General features: G+C 40.4%; 1 protein-coding gene across 1 annotated transcript in view; it reads right to left on the minus strand.

Moving 5' to 3' along the window:
• The window catches only part of ELOVL5 (ELOVL fatty acid elongase 5), a 79916-nt gene that overhangs the window by 12470 nt on the left and 51082 nt on the right, over positions 1 to 16364 (minus strand). Inside the window, 2 exon segments of the mRNA NM_001133675.1 lie at positions 11909 to 12096; positions 15795 to 15860. Coding sequence (NP_001127147.1) covers positions 11909 to 12096; positions 15795 to 15852 — 246 coding nt within the window. The 5' untranslated portion in view covers positions 15853 to 15860.

Raw genomic sequence — 16364 nt, forward strand, 5'->3', positions numbered from 1 at the left:
AGCTTATTCACCTAAGACCCTCATCAAACCTCCATAAAATGGGCTAGCAGTAGAGGGCTCTGCTCCCTCCATCCCCCTCAGAGAATAGCAATGTGTCCATGGGTAGTGGACTACAGAGGTGCTCAAAGCAAAGGACTGACCACTGTAGCCCCACTAGGAGCACATCACAGGAGACAATCCTCAAGTCAAAGTCATATTAGCCACCCTTCCCTTTGGGACTGAGGCCTAGCTTCTTTCCAAAGAGCTGTTTTGGTCAATTTCCTGGAAATTCTTCAAGTTGCGTGTAAGTAGACACCACAGGGTGAGAGGACCCAGTAGGCTGGAGAAGGCGAAGTACTGAAAATAAGGGCAGGTGTCTGTCTACCTTGGGCTTCTGAGAATCAGATCAAAAGAGGACAGGACTATACTATAATGAAAAAGCAGGCCATCACAAACAGCTAACCATTACCTGATGAAATTTTCCATACCACTGCCAACTCCAAGAACCACCCAGGGGCATTATTTGCAGGCTTTTTTCTGAGGAACTGAGATACAAACAGTACCACTGCAAAGCTTTATACACTTCCTCCTTCCTTGGAGTAAAGCAAACTTTAATTAGGCCAAGAGGATGTGCAGAGCTATAATTAAAACCTAGCTACAAGCTCTTTTCTCCATATGAGATAAAGTCAATAACCCTAATGGTTTCATGCACCTTTTCAATGAAAGAAAAAAATTTAGATGAGTTTCACACCTGGTTCTGGATGACATAATTCATGGAGTGAATCTTTTTTCTTTGAGACAGGGCCTGGCTGTGTTGCTCAGGCTGGTGTGCAGTGGCACAATCTCAGCTTACTTCCTGGGCTCAAGCCATCCTCCTACCTCAGCCTCCCAAGTAGCTGAAACTACAGTTACACGCTGTCATGCCTGGCTAATTTTTATATTTTTGTTGTAGAGATGGGGTTTCACCATGTTGCGCAGGCTGGTCTCAAACTCCTGAGCTCCAGCAATCTGCTTGCCTTGGCCACCCAAAGTGCTGGGATTCCAGGTGTCAGCCCCCGCACCCAGCCAGGAGTGAATCACTTTTAATGGTGAGTTGACTTTTCCCATCTAATAACACATTTAACCACAAACAACTTGTAACCTTTAGCATAATAACCATTTCCATGGCACTTTCTGGAATGCTACTGTAACATCTCAGGAAACAAGGTCACTTGAAACACTTAAAGAAAAAGTAGGAAAACATCATCTTGGGTGGCCCTTATCAGCCATTAACATCAGCATCCCAAGATGTCAGAGCAACAAGATAACCCCTTTCCAAAGAAGGCTGGCTGCTTCTGGTGATAAGAGCTTGATGAAGTTGTATGTTTACTACCTCCTACACAGAAATGGGGTAAAAAGTAACGAAAAACAGACTATCCGTACTCAAGTTCAACTACATCACAGGACCTAAGGTGCTTTTCTAAGCAAAATCTCCAATACGTAGGGCTGACCCTTTTCATAGCTTTGTTTCTGTGTGAGTCCTCAAGTGTGTATTTTTTAGATCTGGTACAAGCTCGTATTTTTAATGAGAAAACGGAATGAGAAGTGATAAGGATGGCCCAGGTCTTGGTACCACTGGGATTAGCACAAAGGAATCCTGACTCTCAGTCCAAATGCACCTCAAACAGCAGTTCCAAGCATCTTTGCCCTTCTTCATCTGTTTTTGAATTCTTAGTAAGAACATGGTAGGGATACTCTGTCCATGAAGAATTCTGTGGAAAGGCAGACCTTTAGCTGCATCTTTTTCTTTCGCAGATGTTTGGTTTAAAATTAACCATGAACTACTCAAAACTGAAAGTACCTATTTCCTCTAGGGTTTAGTTGGCCAATTGTGGCAGTGCTATTAGGGAGTGCCAGGTCAAAGCATGTGGTTTTTAAATTTCAAATCTTTCATGTCCAGAGCATAAGGATGCCCATTAAGATAATTTCACACCCATGACCTCCACAGGTGTTTTTTTTTTCCTTCTCCTTGTGAACAGGAACACCCCTGGGTTACAGCTGAACGTAATACTCTTGGCTAAGTTAAAAAAGACAGGTTCTGTACACTTGAGAAGTCTTTAAAACAAAGCACAAAGAAACAGCCTGTCCTCAATCCAAGCTGAAACAGGTATGTCTGGCATTTTCCCTGAATCCTCAAGCCCTGCCCTCTTATGCTAGCAGTTCTCCCTGTTCAGGCCTCCCAGAACTTTCCCTCTGTAGAAAGCAGATGGTAAGAGTGCAATAAGCATTAGATGAGTTAGCCCAATACCTGACATAAGGTAGGCACTATCTGTCTTTGCTATGATCTTAGGCAAATGTTAAGTACTTTTGCTTCCAACTAGGGCTAAGGTGGTGCTGGATGTCCCAGCCAAAGTATAATTTGTGTCATATAAAGGAAGGTCTCCAGCCCACCCACTGACTCCTGCTTTGCAGGGTTAAGTCCACTTTAGTTGAGGATCTGAAGAGTGATGTGCTCCTAGCTACACCAGCTGCAGAGCCAAGCTCTCCAGGTGTTGCAGGGGCAAATTTAGAGGAGTGAGGCCTGGCTCTGGACAAGCCAGAAGGCTTCCTCTCTGTAGAAAGTATTCCCTTCCCCTCCCCTGGGTGCGGGTGAGGAATGAAGGATGTCTGAGCTGCATCCTTCTCTCCATTCTCCCTACCGTGAGGCATTCTCTCAGGGCAGTGTCAGATACACTAGGGACAACTAACTGTTTCCTTTCAGGCCCTGAGAGAAGTTTCTTTCTCAGCAAGGAATTTTAGTTGTAAGGAAACTAAGAGTGAAAAGTATTTTAGGCAATGAGATCTTCTAAGTACTGATCTCACCAGATGTTTCAACTGCTCTATACCTCTGCTAAATGGGAAAAAGAACAGCAAATAGCCTTTTCAAAGTATTTTGGTAAACAAAGTAATTTTTCAAATAAAATTCAATCATCAATTGCCAGGTTGCTTAAGTGTTTTTCCAAATCCTATTTTCCCACAATAACATATCTATTTTAGGAAAGCCTGAAGGGAAAGAAAAACAACGAGACAGTTTAGAATATTATGTTTCCAAAGCAACTGCTCTGTGGTTCCATCAGATGGCCTTCAAAGCCAGAGCCTGGGGAGATGCTTTCACAGCCCACAATTACAGAGGTTAGAAAGCACAAACAAAGCATTCAGTCACCAAATGCTCAACTTCTTTCATCTTTCCAATAAAAAAGCATCACAAATTTTCAAAAGAAATTCAAAGGAAAAAAAACTGACTTCTGGTTCTAGCAACATGGCAAACTGAACAAAAGCAGAACCAACTCTCTCACTATAAACACAGGTAGAAATGTGGTATAAAACACAGCAAAAACTCCAACACAATCAATTCTTACCTATAATGTGAGGTCCCCACAACAAATTATTCTTTAGAAAAAGAGAAGTCAGCTTAAATTCAACTCCTTCCAAAATCTTTATGTGGGAAAGGCATGTTTACCTGAGACGACCCCCAACAATACGAGTTTGGGATGCTTACACAGAACACTAGGCAAACCTTTATTTCTGTTTTAGGAGGTAAAGAAATTTAACACAGACAATAATTATTCCAGAGGCATTATCTCACAGATATATCTGTAAGCAAACTTTTAATAGAATACTTAAAAAGGCAACACAGCAAATGGTTAAATTTGGAGATCACTGTCATCTAATCTATATCACTGGGGGGGACAATACTTCCATGTTATGGAATAAAAAAAGAGCAAGCAGTGAACATTCAGAAGTAAAAGATACATAGCCATTTAAACTAAAAACACAATAGATGGATGAAACAGATTAAAAACAAATGAAGGAAGTAGGAGTGAATGGAAGAACGCAAAATTTTCAAAGTGCCTAGAAAGAAAACAGATTACCCTACAAATGAGCAAAAGTGGGACCACAGCAGACTTCTCTGGAATAAATCTTCAAAGTGCTGAGGAAAAATAACTATTAATCTAGAATTCTATGCCTTGATAAAATATTATTCAAGTGTAAAGGCAAATAACATGACACTCAGACTAAGATATTGCCCTTCATAGAAAGAACTACTTAGGAAAAAAATTGAATGAAAAAGGAAAGAATAAATTTCACAGAGCAAAGAAAATCAGTAAACACTGATGGCAATAATGGTGATTATATAGGACCTTAAAAAAAGAAAAAAGTGAGGCCAGATGTGGTGGCTCACACCTGTAATCCTAGTGCTTTGGGAGGCCAGGGTGGGAGGACTGCCAGACCCCAGGAATTTGAGACCAGCTTGGGCAACAAAGTGAGACTCCATCTCTACAAAAAATAAAAATATTAGCTGGGCACAGTGGCATGCTCCTGTAGTCCCAGCTGCCTGGGAGGCTGAGGCAGGAAGATCACTTGTGCCCAGGAGTTTGAGGTTACAACGAGCTATGACCATGTCACTGCACTTCAGCCTGGGCAACAGAGCAAGACCATCTTTTTTTTTTTTTTTTTTAAAAAAGGTAGAAATAACTCCTGACAACAGTAACATGAAAGATGAGGGGTCAGAGCTAGAATCCTCTAAGGTCCCTGGTATTGTTTAGGAGAATAGAAATACTGACTCAACTGAAACTGTCGTAAGTTAAAAATGCATGGTAAACACCTATGGGTAACCACTCAACAGAATGAATAACTTTTGAATAAGTACAATAAAAAATAATGATTACAAAAATTCTACAAAGCAGTAAAGGAGAAAAGAAGGCCAAAGAAAACATATATACACAAAAAAGGTGACAGAAAGTACAGGCATACCTCATCTTTGCTTTATTGCACTTTGTATATATTACAGGTTTTCTTAACTGAGGTCTGTGGCAACTCTGCATAAAGCAACTCTATTGGTACCATTTTTACAACAGCACGTGTTCACTATGTGTTACTGTGTCACATTTTTGTAATTCTCACAATTATAAAATATTTCTCAAAATATTTCAAATTTTTTCACTATTATTGTATCTGTTGTGGTGATCTGCGTGTGGTTACTGAACTTTGATGTTACCATTGTAATTGTTTTGAGGTGCCATGAACCACACCTATATAAGACAGCAAACTCAATAAATATTGTCTGTATTGTAGCTGCTCCACAGACTTGCTGTTCCCCCTAACCATCTCCTTCTTCTCTGGCCTCCTTATTTCCTGAGATACAACAATATTGAAATTGGGTTAATAATCCTACAATGGCCTCTAAGTGCTAAAGTGAAAGGAAGAGTAGCATGTCTCTCACTTTACATCAACAGCTAGAAATGATTAAGCTTAGTGAGGAAGGCAGGTGGAAAGCTGAGATAGGATGGAAGCTGGGCCTCTCTCGTACCAGGTTAGCCACGTTGTGAATGCAATGGAAAAGTTATTGAAGGAAATTAAAAGTGCTACTCGTATGAACACAAAAATGATAAGAAAGCATTAATAGCCTTATTGCTGAAAGTTTGAGTGGTCTAGGTAGAAGATAAAACCAGCCATAACATTCCCTTAAGCCAAAATCTAATCCAGAGCAAGCCACTAACTCACTTCAATTCTGTGAAGCCTGGGAGAGGTGACGAAGTTGCAGAAGAAAAGCTTGAAAATAGCAGAGGATAGCTCATAAGGTTTAAGGGAAATAGTCATCTCCATAACACAAAAGGGCAAGGTGTAGCAGCAAGTGCTGCTGTAGAAGCTGCAGCCAGTTATCTGGAAGATTTAACTAAGATCACTGATGAACATGGCTACACTAAACTGTAGCACATACCGTTGCGCCTGGGAGCATTTTTATTTTGAATTTATCTTTTTTTTCTTACAAATAGGGTTTTACTCTGTCACCTAGGCTGGAGTGCAGTGGTGTAGTCATAGCTCACTGGAACCTTGAGCTGCTGGGCACAAGCCATCCTCCCAAGTAGCTAGGACAACAAGCTCAAGCCATGCCAGGCTAGTTGTAAAATTTTTTGTAGAGATAGGATCTTGCTATGTTGCCCAGGCTGGTCTCAAACTCCTGGCCTCAAGCAATTCTCCCACCTTGGCCTCTCAAAGTGCTAGGATTACAGGTGTACAACACCACTGTGCCTGGCCAGCATTTTTAAATTTAGGTATGTCTACTGTTTTTTAAAGATTTAATGCGATTGCACACTTAATAGACTATAATGTAAACATAACTTTTATATGCACTGGGAAAGCAAAAATATTATGACTTACTTTATTGCAATACTCATTTTATTGCAATGATCTGCAACTAATGCTACAATATCTGAGGTATAAAATAACTATTAACATGCTAAATGAAAATGAATTAAATTTCCCCATTAAAAGACAAGAGACTGTCGGATTCAGTCATTAAACCCCTATGCATTTATCTGGTCAAAAAACTTACCATATTTGCATAAGGAGATATGTCTAAGAAGATTCTTGGCACACTGTTAATTGAACAACTTGCATAAACCCACATAGCTGGGCACATTGGCTCACACCTGTAATCCTAGCACTTTGGGAGGCTGATGTGGGAGGATCACTTTGAGTCCAGGAGTTTGAGATCAGTCCAGGCAACACCGTGAGACAATGTTTCTACCAAAAATAAAAAAATTAGCCGGCCATGGTGGCACATGCCTGTAGTCCCAGCTACTCAGGAGGCTGAGGTGGGAGGATTGCTTAAGGCCAGGAGTTCTAGGCTGCAGTGGGTGAGGTATGATTGTGCCACTGAACTCCAGCCCAGGTAACAGAGCTAGACTCTGTTTCAAAAAACAACAAAAAACAATCTAACAACACACATATCCATCCAAAGAAACACTTATAAAATGGTGTAATAAATTCCAACACTGAAATAATACAAAGCAACTAAAATGAATTTCTAATTAACTATAATTAACATAATTATAATTAATGAATTACATCTATACGACTCAAGATGAATTGGTCAAAAATATACTGACTGAAAAAAATCTATTTGAAAAAGAGTTTAATTAGTATACCATTCACGTATGGTTTTTAAAAACTATCTTAGAACGTACTATGTATTGTCATGTATACATATATATGTAGTAAAAATACATCCGGAGAAAAACTGTACAAACTTCCGAAGAAGTCTGGAAAGGGACTGCACTTCAGATGCATTTTTATAATGTTTTCTTATTTAAACAAACAAACAAAAATCAAGCATTTGTTAGGTGCACAGATATCATCTATATAATTTTATTTTAAATATTTTCAAATAGTTCCAAAATTACAATTTAAAATAAAAATTGAAAAGGGGAAGAAAGATAAGTTTGGATTTATGCCAAGCCAGATGCATCCATCCAGCTTTTTGAAAATTACAAAATTTTTTTTTCAAAATTACATTTTAAATGCTCTGAATATTTTAAAGCGCATTCTCTCACACTATTCACAACATGTAGTTCTAACTGCAAGGGAGGAAACATACACAGATACTCAAAAAATAATCTTGTCTGTATAACCCATGATTTATCTTTGACTACTAAATAACTTGAAAATGTGGTTCTGACATTCGCTTATTTTTGTATTCTAATACTCAGGATCCATTTGGTGGAGTAATCAGCTATAGTAACAGTGGGATGAAAAAGGTGGGGAAAACAACTTTTCATTCTAGCCTAAGCCAGTGAGTGTCAGTGGGGCAAGGATGGGATGCTAAGGGGCACATCATGAGAGTACTTTGAAAGGAATGCATCATAGTCCCTGGGAACAATGGGATAGCCAAAGAGGTTGGGGAAAAAAAAAAAATCACTCTCTAGAGTTGAGTCCTCTTCCTTAGTACGCTCATGGCTTCACAGAGGAATTGGATCCTTCCACACAGTCCTCAAAAGTGAGAGGGAGACTGCCAGGCAGAAGTGGGAGTTTTAAGGGGTAGAGCCCAGAAGAATGAAAGAGCCTGGTGTTGCTGGGGTTTGAGTAGAGCTGAGCATAACAGATGGGCTAAGAAAGGCCAGAGTGCCTCCTTCTGAGGAAAGGAGCCAGCCATCCTTTCAACACAGTGTTCCTGGGGGATTCAAAGCCATGTGCACTGCACAACACTGATCCTATTTTCTGGCAGCTGCTGCTGAGTCGAAGGATCAGTGCGCGTGAGGCACAAGAAGATCGACGGGGATGCTCCCTTTTGGACTGTAACAAACGCAATTAGATCCTCTCTGCTTAGGGTCTAAGAGGTCAGAGGCACAGCAGGAGAAGAGTAGACACATTAAATGGCTTCACATGAGGACAGAGCAGCTGCCTAAGAGGGAAACCACCTGTAACACTCTAACAAAGGAGTTAAAAGTGGCTTTGATAGCTCACTGGGTGGGTCAGGGGAAACCTGATCCAGTCAGGTAGATAAGGCAGAGTGAGGGAAAGCCACTGTTTGGCACCATGTATGTAGAGGTTCTCAATTTTGGGACTGGAGACAAGAGAAAAGACACATGGATAGTGCGAAAAATCAGGCTTCTCTTCAGAGGACAAATGCCCTGAATCTCAGGTGGCTGAAAGGCACACAAGATTTTTAAGTTTGCTGTAAGGGCATCATTTTACAAAGCTAAGTAACTAATGCAAACTAAGTTGTTTCTCTTCTATAACCTGGAATTTCATTTCCAAGCCTTCACCATGGACTGTGATATTAGACAACCCCTAATAAGCAAAAGCAAAAAGGATTGCTATAAAGTCCAATACTTTCAAATTAAAACATACCACTAATTCAAATATGCTCCAAATCAGGGATCTATGACCTTTTTCCTGGAAATAAACACTAAAGTTAATGAGATATAGAAGTAATACCTCTTCTCTCCTTTTAATTTTGTTTCTACCAAGTGCACAAACTATGAGCAAGTCTATATTCCTTCTACATTTTAAACTCGGTTTCACAGTTTTAAAACTGGGATTTAGTTATTTTCCTTCTAGTAAATTTAAAGTTTCAGTGACTTCCTTTCATTTCCTTCTGATCATCTCCCTTCTTTCAAGACTTCTTCCTATTGGCCAGATGTAGTGGCTCATGTCTGTAATTCCAGCACTTTGGGAGGCAGAGGCGGGTGGATTGCTTGAGCCTAAGAGTTCAAGACCAGCCTGGACAACATGATGAAACCTTGTCTTTACGAAAAATACAAAAATTAGCTAGACGTGGTGGCATGCTCCTGTAGTCCCAGCCACTTGGGAGGTTGAGGCGGGAGATCACTTGAGCCCAGGAGGCGAGAAGCAGTGAGCACCACTGCACTCCAGCCTGGGCAACAGAGTGAGACCCTGTCTCAAACAAACAAAAAAACCTGCTTCTTCCTGTCTCCTTTAAGTGACAGTTAATTTTATTTGTATTAATCTAGAACTTGCTAAAGCAGCCGTGAATTTATGCCAAAGAATTAAATAAACAAAAATACCAAAGACTACTTATTTAAAAAATTCTTTACAGCCCCAAATATGCAGATAAGCAGGAAGGTAAATAAAAACTAAAATAATGACCATTACAGGTGTGTGACCACAGAAGAATGGCTCTAACTCCTGGGACATTTCTCTAAAATGAGGGGCCCCATGGGGCTTCATGATCTCCCCAGTTTGTTCCATTGTAAAACTCCATGACTGCTCTTCTGTGTCTTAGCATTCAATGGAGTAGAAATGCTAAGTATAAAAAGAAAAATGGCCAGGTGCAGTGGCTTACGCCTGTAATCCCCGCACTTTGGGAGGCCGAGGCGGGTGGATCACCTGAGGTCAGGAGTTCAAGACCAGCCTGGCCAACATGGTGAAACCCTGTCTCTACTAAAAATACAAAAAATTAGACAGGAGTGGTGGCCCATGCCTGTAGTTCCAGCTACTAGGGAGGGTGAGGCAAGAGAATCGCTTGAACCTGGGAAGCGGAGGTTGCAGTGAGCCGAGATGGTGCCACTGCACTCCAGCCTGGGCGACAAGAGTGAAACTCTGTCTCAAAACAAACAAACAGAAAAACGTGTAGCTAAAATGATATTCAAAGTTTGAAAAAGGACACATGATAACGGAATTATTGATGGGTTTTATATATGTACAGGAGAAAACTCGGACAAAAACCAAATGTGAATACCATCAACTTGGAGCACTAGAGCTTATTTTCACCTTGGGCATATCTGACCTGGATGGCTTTTTGTAAACTTGATTTAATTTAAGGAAACATTGCCTCTTTGTCTATTACCTCTCTATGTACTCTAAACTGTGAGTTAAAAATGTAGTTTCCCTATTCTGTGTATTTCTTAAATTTCTGTATTCAGTGCTTAGTCACTGCTCAAAGTCTTCCCTTCTCACCAAGCTATCAGAGGAAAATCTGTACCTTCTATTACAATGTGTTCAGAACCCCCCACATCCACTCAGATGCACACAGCTGTACTTTATACAGCGTTTTTCTTCTCCTCTTTACCAGGGAATCATCTGTTTAAGAGAGGATAAATAATGAAATTATAGCTATATTTCTAGGGCTTAAGAAACATTTAAGGCAAATGCTTAAGTTCTCTAAGAATCATATGAAATATTTTTCTCTATAATATTGCCATGTATAATAATAAACTCTGTAAGAGTTCTCTTAAAGACATGGCTGTATTATCTATCAATTATGGAAAAGTAAGCAGTTCACTCAGAAACCTGACAGCTTGCTGTGGTTTTGTCCCTTGAACACAGAAATGTGCATAGTGCTGGGGCCAGGAATCACTCCTGTGCATTTCCCCTGGCTCCAGTCCTGAACTCTCCATCTTGGAGGCTAATTAAACTGACTTCATTCTAGAATAGGACAGAAAAAAAGCAAAAAAAGGAGTTGTAAGCATTTCTTGGCATGTCAAGCATAAAAGTAATGCTAGGAGCATCTACCATTCTAGTCAGAATATCTGTACCTTGGCTTATGAAACATACATGGGAGAACAAGACACAGATATCCCACAGCTGCAACACCTCTGATAATCAAATATGCCTGCACACGCCCACACTCCTGCACACCACCACACGTGGACAGGGAGACACCATCATGGCCTGAGGCTGATGGAGAATTCATTTTGTCCCCTGAACACTAACTTTAAGATTCATGTTTCTATCTCTCCTTTTCCTCCCACCTCTACCTTCTTCTTTACTACTCCTTGAAGAACTAAAACCAAAATGAAACACTGAAAACCTATACAGGAGTGCCTGAACACTTGTTTTATCCAGGGCTTAATTCTCCAGAAGAGTTAGAAATAGGTTTGTGTTGCAAGAATGAAAAGTGGGTAGGCTTTCCCGGAAAAATGTACCCAAACTGCCTACCACCGGAGGGAAGCTTTCCTCCCCCTTTTAGCTTTAAAGGCTATAGTGTTACCCCTTCAAAATAGGGAGAAGGGTTGATTCTGATTTTTCTTTCATTTTTAAGCTATAACATTTGCCTTTGAGATCATCAAATGTGATTTTCAACATTGCAGTGATATAAAAGAAATAACTGGGCCTGAACTCAGACAGACAATTCAAAACCTAAATGCAGATCTCACCAGTCACACTCCTCTTAGCTTTTAGAAAACAACTGAGTTTTGCCAGGTTATCCAATCAGAGAGGGTGATGTGCCACAAAACATACCAAACACAAGTACCACCCACTTCCTTCCTCCCCTACCTTCAAACAAGAAGCAGGCACTTATTAGATGCTTAATAATAAAATGCTTTCACATGTGTTTTTCACATTTTGTTCATTTTCTACTCTGTATTTTGCTTCCATGAGAGTATTTCTGAAAGTATTTTAATTTTGAGTATCATATGAAACATAATAGAAGAATCAATAACAAAGGCTTCTATTTTAAATATTCTAGAAGGCATACTTGTACAAACAACTCTGACATTTTGAAAAATCGATTTTAAAACACACTCAAAATGCATTAAGATACTTCCTTGCCCAGTTGTCTCTACACCCCAAGCGGCCACCTTTCCTCATTTAGGAATACAATTTAGGACAGCAATATAAGTGCATTTACGTGAAAGGAAGACTGTGTTAACCTTTGACTTACCTCACAGAACATATACAGAGACAGCAGTGTGAGTCCAAGGTTATACACCACTAAAATCCCCCGGCAAGAGAATGGCTGTTTATTCCTCATGTATTTTGGTCCCAGCCATACAATTAGTAAATATATGACAGAGCAGATAAATGTGGGTATATAATTGTCCAGAAGAAACCATCCTTTTACTCTAGTATCTGAAAAATTAAACAAAATTAATGATATATAAAAACATTCAAAACTTTTCAAACGTCGAAAAAATTTCTCTAACCATGATGATATAAAAGTCACCTGGTATTCACGTTCCTAATTCCAATAAAGCAATCAGGAGAGGAGGCATAGATTTTCAATACATATCAAACAAGGTGAAGCTCCTTGTTACATGCTCTGAATAACAATGTATTATTCATGATTTTTGCTAAGTAAAATCATAATAAAAATATTCTTTCCAAAGAATTTAAGAAGAAAACAAGGAGAAGGCTACATTTCCCATTAATTGGATTTATTAACCAGGTTTACCAGATTACACATAGGGTGATAAAACCCAAGAAATGGCAGTCATTGAACTCTGAAGTCCTCCATCTCAGCTGTGTGTCAGTCGGCAAGTGTGGCCAGCACACGCAGACTCAGAAAACGTGCTGCTTAGCCAGGTTAGTGAAACTGGCACTCATTAGACAGGCAGCCTTTGCTATGAGTGTAATGGTCAACAGCAGAGAGGACAATGATTTAAAAACAAAATAAGGGCTGGGTGTGGTGGCTCATGCCTGTAAAACCAGCACTTTGGGATGCCGAGGCGGGTGGATCACCTGAAGTCAGGAGTTCAAGACCAGCCTGGCCAACATGGCAAAATACTATCTCTACTAAAAATATAAAAATTGGCCCGGCATGGTGGTACACACCTGTAATCCCAGCTACTTGGGAGGCTGAGGTGGGAGAATCGCTGGAAATTGGGAGGCAGAGGCTACAGTGAGCTGAGATCGTATCACTGCACCCCAGCCTGGGCAACAGAGTGAGACTCTGTCTCAAAAATGAAAATAAAAACAAAACAAAACCTGAAGGTAAAGCAGCAATGATCAGATAAGTGCCTATTTAAAGTGCAGTATTTAACAAACTGAGGAGTAGTAGCGTGAGAGCAAAGACCTAGGCAGATCCAGAGGAGATACTGGTATAGGAAGGGCCTCTCATGCCCCCATTCCTTTTCTTAGGCAGGGAGGAGGGAGAGGGAAACAGGTCAGCTGCCAGCAGCAAACTGACAACCTCTTCTTGGAATGCAGGAAACTCCTTGGCAGCCAGAGCCCCTAAGTGTTATGTGTCCCCTGAAAGATTCAGCTACATACTCTGGCTGACCCCAGGAAGCAACCTCTGAAAAGCATGCTCCCCTTTGAACCCTGCTATGATGATCCCCGAAAACCTGTGGCTCCTCAATCTTAACTACCCACCAAGGCTCACAACTCCAGAACATGAGGCACATGCAGCATTCACCTACCGCGTCTTCAGAGAAGTAGCAGTTGGGAGGACAGCCTCTGCCATTTCTTTAATTTTTTTTATTATTCATTTATTTACTTATTCTGAGACGGAGTCTAACTCTGTCGCCCAGGCTGAAGTGCAGTGGCGTGATCTCGGCTCACTGCAACGTCTGCCTCTAGGGTTCAAGCGATTCTCCTGCCTTAGCCTCCAGAGTAGCTGGGACTATAGGCACACACCACCACGCCCCGCTGATTTTTGTAATTTTAGTAGAGACCAGGTTTCACCATATTGGTCAGGCTGGTCTCGAACTCCTGACCTCAGGGGACCCACCTGCCTTGGCCTCCCAAAGTACTGGGATTACAGGAGTGAGCCACCACACCCGGCTCTGCCCTTTCTTTGATCCCTCCCAGGCTGGACCATCTTGCTACTCTCTCCAGTCATTTTCACCTTGATTTCATAGAACAAGAACAGGCTTAATAAAGCATATGTCCACGTGGGGAACTGACTGTCAGTCTTCCTTTCTTGCACTGTACACATTAAACTTTCCCAGCACTTCTCTCTTTGCTTTGGCTTGCTTTGGCTTTAGAGGGACATGCCCTCCACACCCTCCCCACTGGTTATGCTATGGTCAGCGAGGTTGTTACTGTCAGTATGGTCACGGAGGGTGTTACTGTCAGTCCGGCAGAACTGGTTGTGCTTAGAAGTCATTCAGGGAAATGGCTGGCCTCAGGGACTTTAAGGGGATGCTTAACACCTTTTGTTCTCAGCTTTGGGCCTTGGCTGTCAATTTTAAGAAAACCAGTTCCCACTTAGCAACTAACATCAGACTGTTATTTTGTATGAACATATATATCACAAACAATAAATACACACAAATCTCCCTCTTTTTTTTAACTTAAACCTCTGATTTACACTTTGCTTTATTCATTTTCCCACAAATATTCATCTTTCCAAATTGGCACGTATTCATCCTCCCACACCGCAGAGTGCTTCCCGGGCACCTGACCCAAACTGCAGCCCCAGGTAGAGAATCCTTAGGATCTAGTCAATCTGTGGTGGTCTTAACCCCCTCTCTGGTGGCTGGCTCAGGCAGGGGCATGTGAAGCAATTGTGGCCAGTGAGTTTTGAGGGATGACAGCTGGCAAAGAGCTCTGGGAAATGGCTTCCTTATGCTTAAAACCACACAAATGAAACATTTTTTCTTCTTCCTCTGAATGTGCTGCTTGGAGCTGCTGTAGCCATCCTACAACTGTGTGAAGTGGGGGACCCATTCTGAGGACAGAGCTGCTAATACCTGGGAGTGGCAAAGTAGAAAATGACAAGAACAAGGATCCTTGGTTACATCATACAGTCCCTGAAATAACTATGGAATTGCCCCACCTGGTAATGCAAGCTAATAATAATTATTATTATTTTAGCCATTTAGAGTTGGATTTTTTGTCCCTTACAGCTAAAGTAAGGCACTATCCCAACCCAAGCACATACAGATGGATCTAACTTATTCTTTTTTGTTCTTTTTACAGAACCTGTCCCCTACTGACAGGCATCCAGATGATTCCTTGAAAAACAATGCTGTAATGAGCATCCTGGTATGTATCATTGCATAACTGATCAAGGCTAGCCACAGGATAAAGTATTAGGAGTAGAATGGCTAGGTAAAAGGGCATGTGCATTTTAATTCCAACAGAAGGCAAAACAGCCTTTCAGAGAGGTTGTACTCTTTCTCCATGCCTTCACTATTATCACTATTATCGCAGGTGACATGAAACCTATTATTTCATCTCTGCCATGCTAATAAACTAAGTCCTTTTGTTATTTCTTTTGTATTTTAAAAATCATGAGAAACTGAGATTCTTTCTGTCTGTTTAAAAGCCATTTCTAGTTTTTCTGTGAGCCTAAGAAGTTCTTTCTTTATAGAAAAGACTTTAAAAGACTTTTACAGATAACATCAAAAGAAGGCAATATGGAGCTGATTTACTTTCTAAAAGATACAACAAGTAAGGTTCAGGTGCATATTTACCAGTGAGTTAACATGATACAAAATGAGAAGACCTTAAAAAGCCCTTAAAACTGTAAAAGGGGAAGAGTTTTAAACTCCTATTGCAACCCTGCATTTTGGAAACTAGTTTTTCTTAGAGACTGCCAAGAATTGAGAAAAACACGCCACTGATAACGGTGAAATCTATAGTATTCTCAGGCTACAAGCTTTACGGCATATTTTTAAACTCCAGTTAACGTCAACAGAGGACCACCCACAGCAGGTGTCTCTGTCAGAGACTTCTCCAAATCTCTTGTTATCCAGGATAATGTTTTAGACTTATCATAGAAAATGCTAACATTTTCTACTATCTCCTCATGCAATATTTACAAGTGACTATAGGCAGGGAGTGATGCTGCAGAAGGCAAGCAAAACCAAAAACCACCTTACCTCGGGGGCCTAGCCATGCCTTGAAATAGGTACTAAGTGATGCATCAAAATGTTCCATTTGAAAACCTATTAAGAAAAAAAAAGATACTGATTAATCTCTACTCAAAATGTTTTTTATATAGTATTTTTTCATAAAAATAAATTCTTTTCAAAGAATATGCTACAGACAAGGTTAAGTTCAGTTCCTTACGTTAAAAGAATTTTTTTAATTCACAAAAGTGACTTCTGTGCTAGATCTAACTTGAAGATCAAAAGGAAAGACACAATTCTGTGAGTTCACTTTATAAATGAAGTGCCAGTTTTCTGAACTTTTCTCAGTTCCATAAAAACTCTTTCCGTGAAGCTGAAATCTCAGTGGGGAAAAAAGTGGAACTAACTGGAATGAGAGGTGGCAGACAGGAAGAGATCCTGTCTGGGCAACAACTGAGGACTTGAGGTAAGACAAGGAAGAGCCATATCAGGGAACAGAATGCCACAGTGACAAGACAGTTTTTTCCACTTGTTACTTTTATCAATTATTATTTTACAGTACTTCATGTCTACAGTAAAAAAAATTCAAGTATTAAAAAT

The sequence above is a fragment of the Pongo abelii genome, chromosome 5 (assembly GCF_028885655.2).
Source record: "Pongo abelii isolate AG06213 chromosome 5, NHGRI_mPonAbe1-v2.0_pri, whole genome shotgun sequence".
Taxonomy (NCBI): domain Eukaryota; kingdom Metazoa; phylum Chordata; class Mammalia; order Primates; family Hominidae; genus Pongo; species Pongo abelii.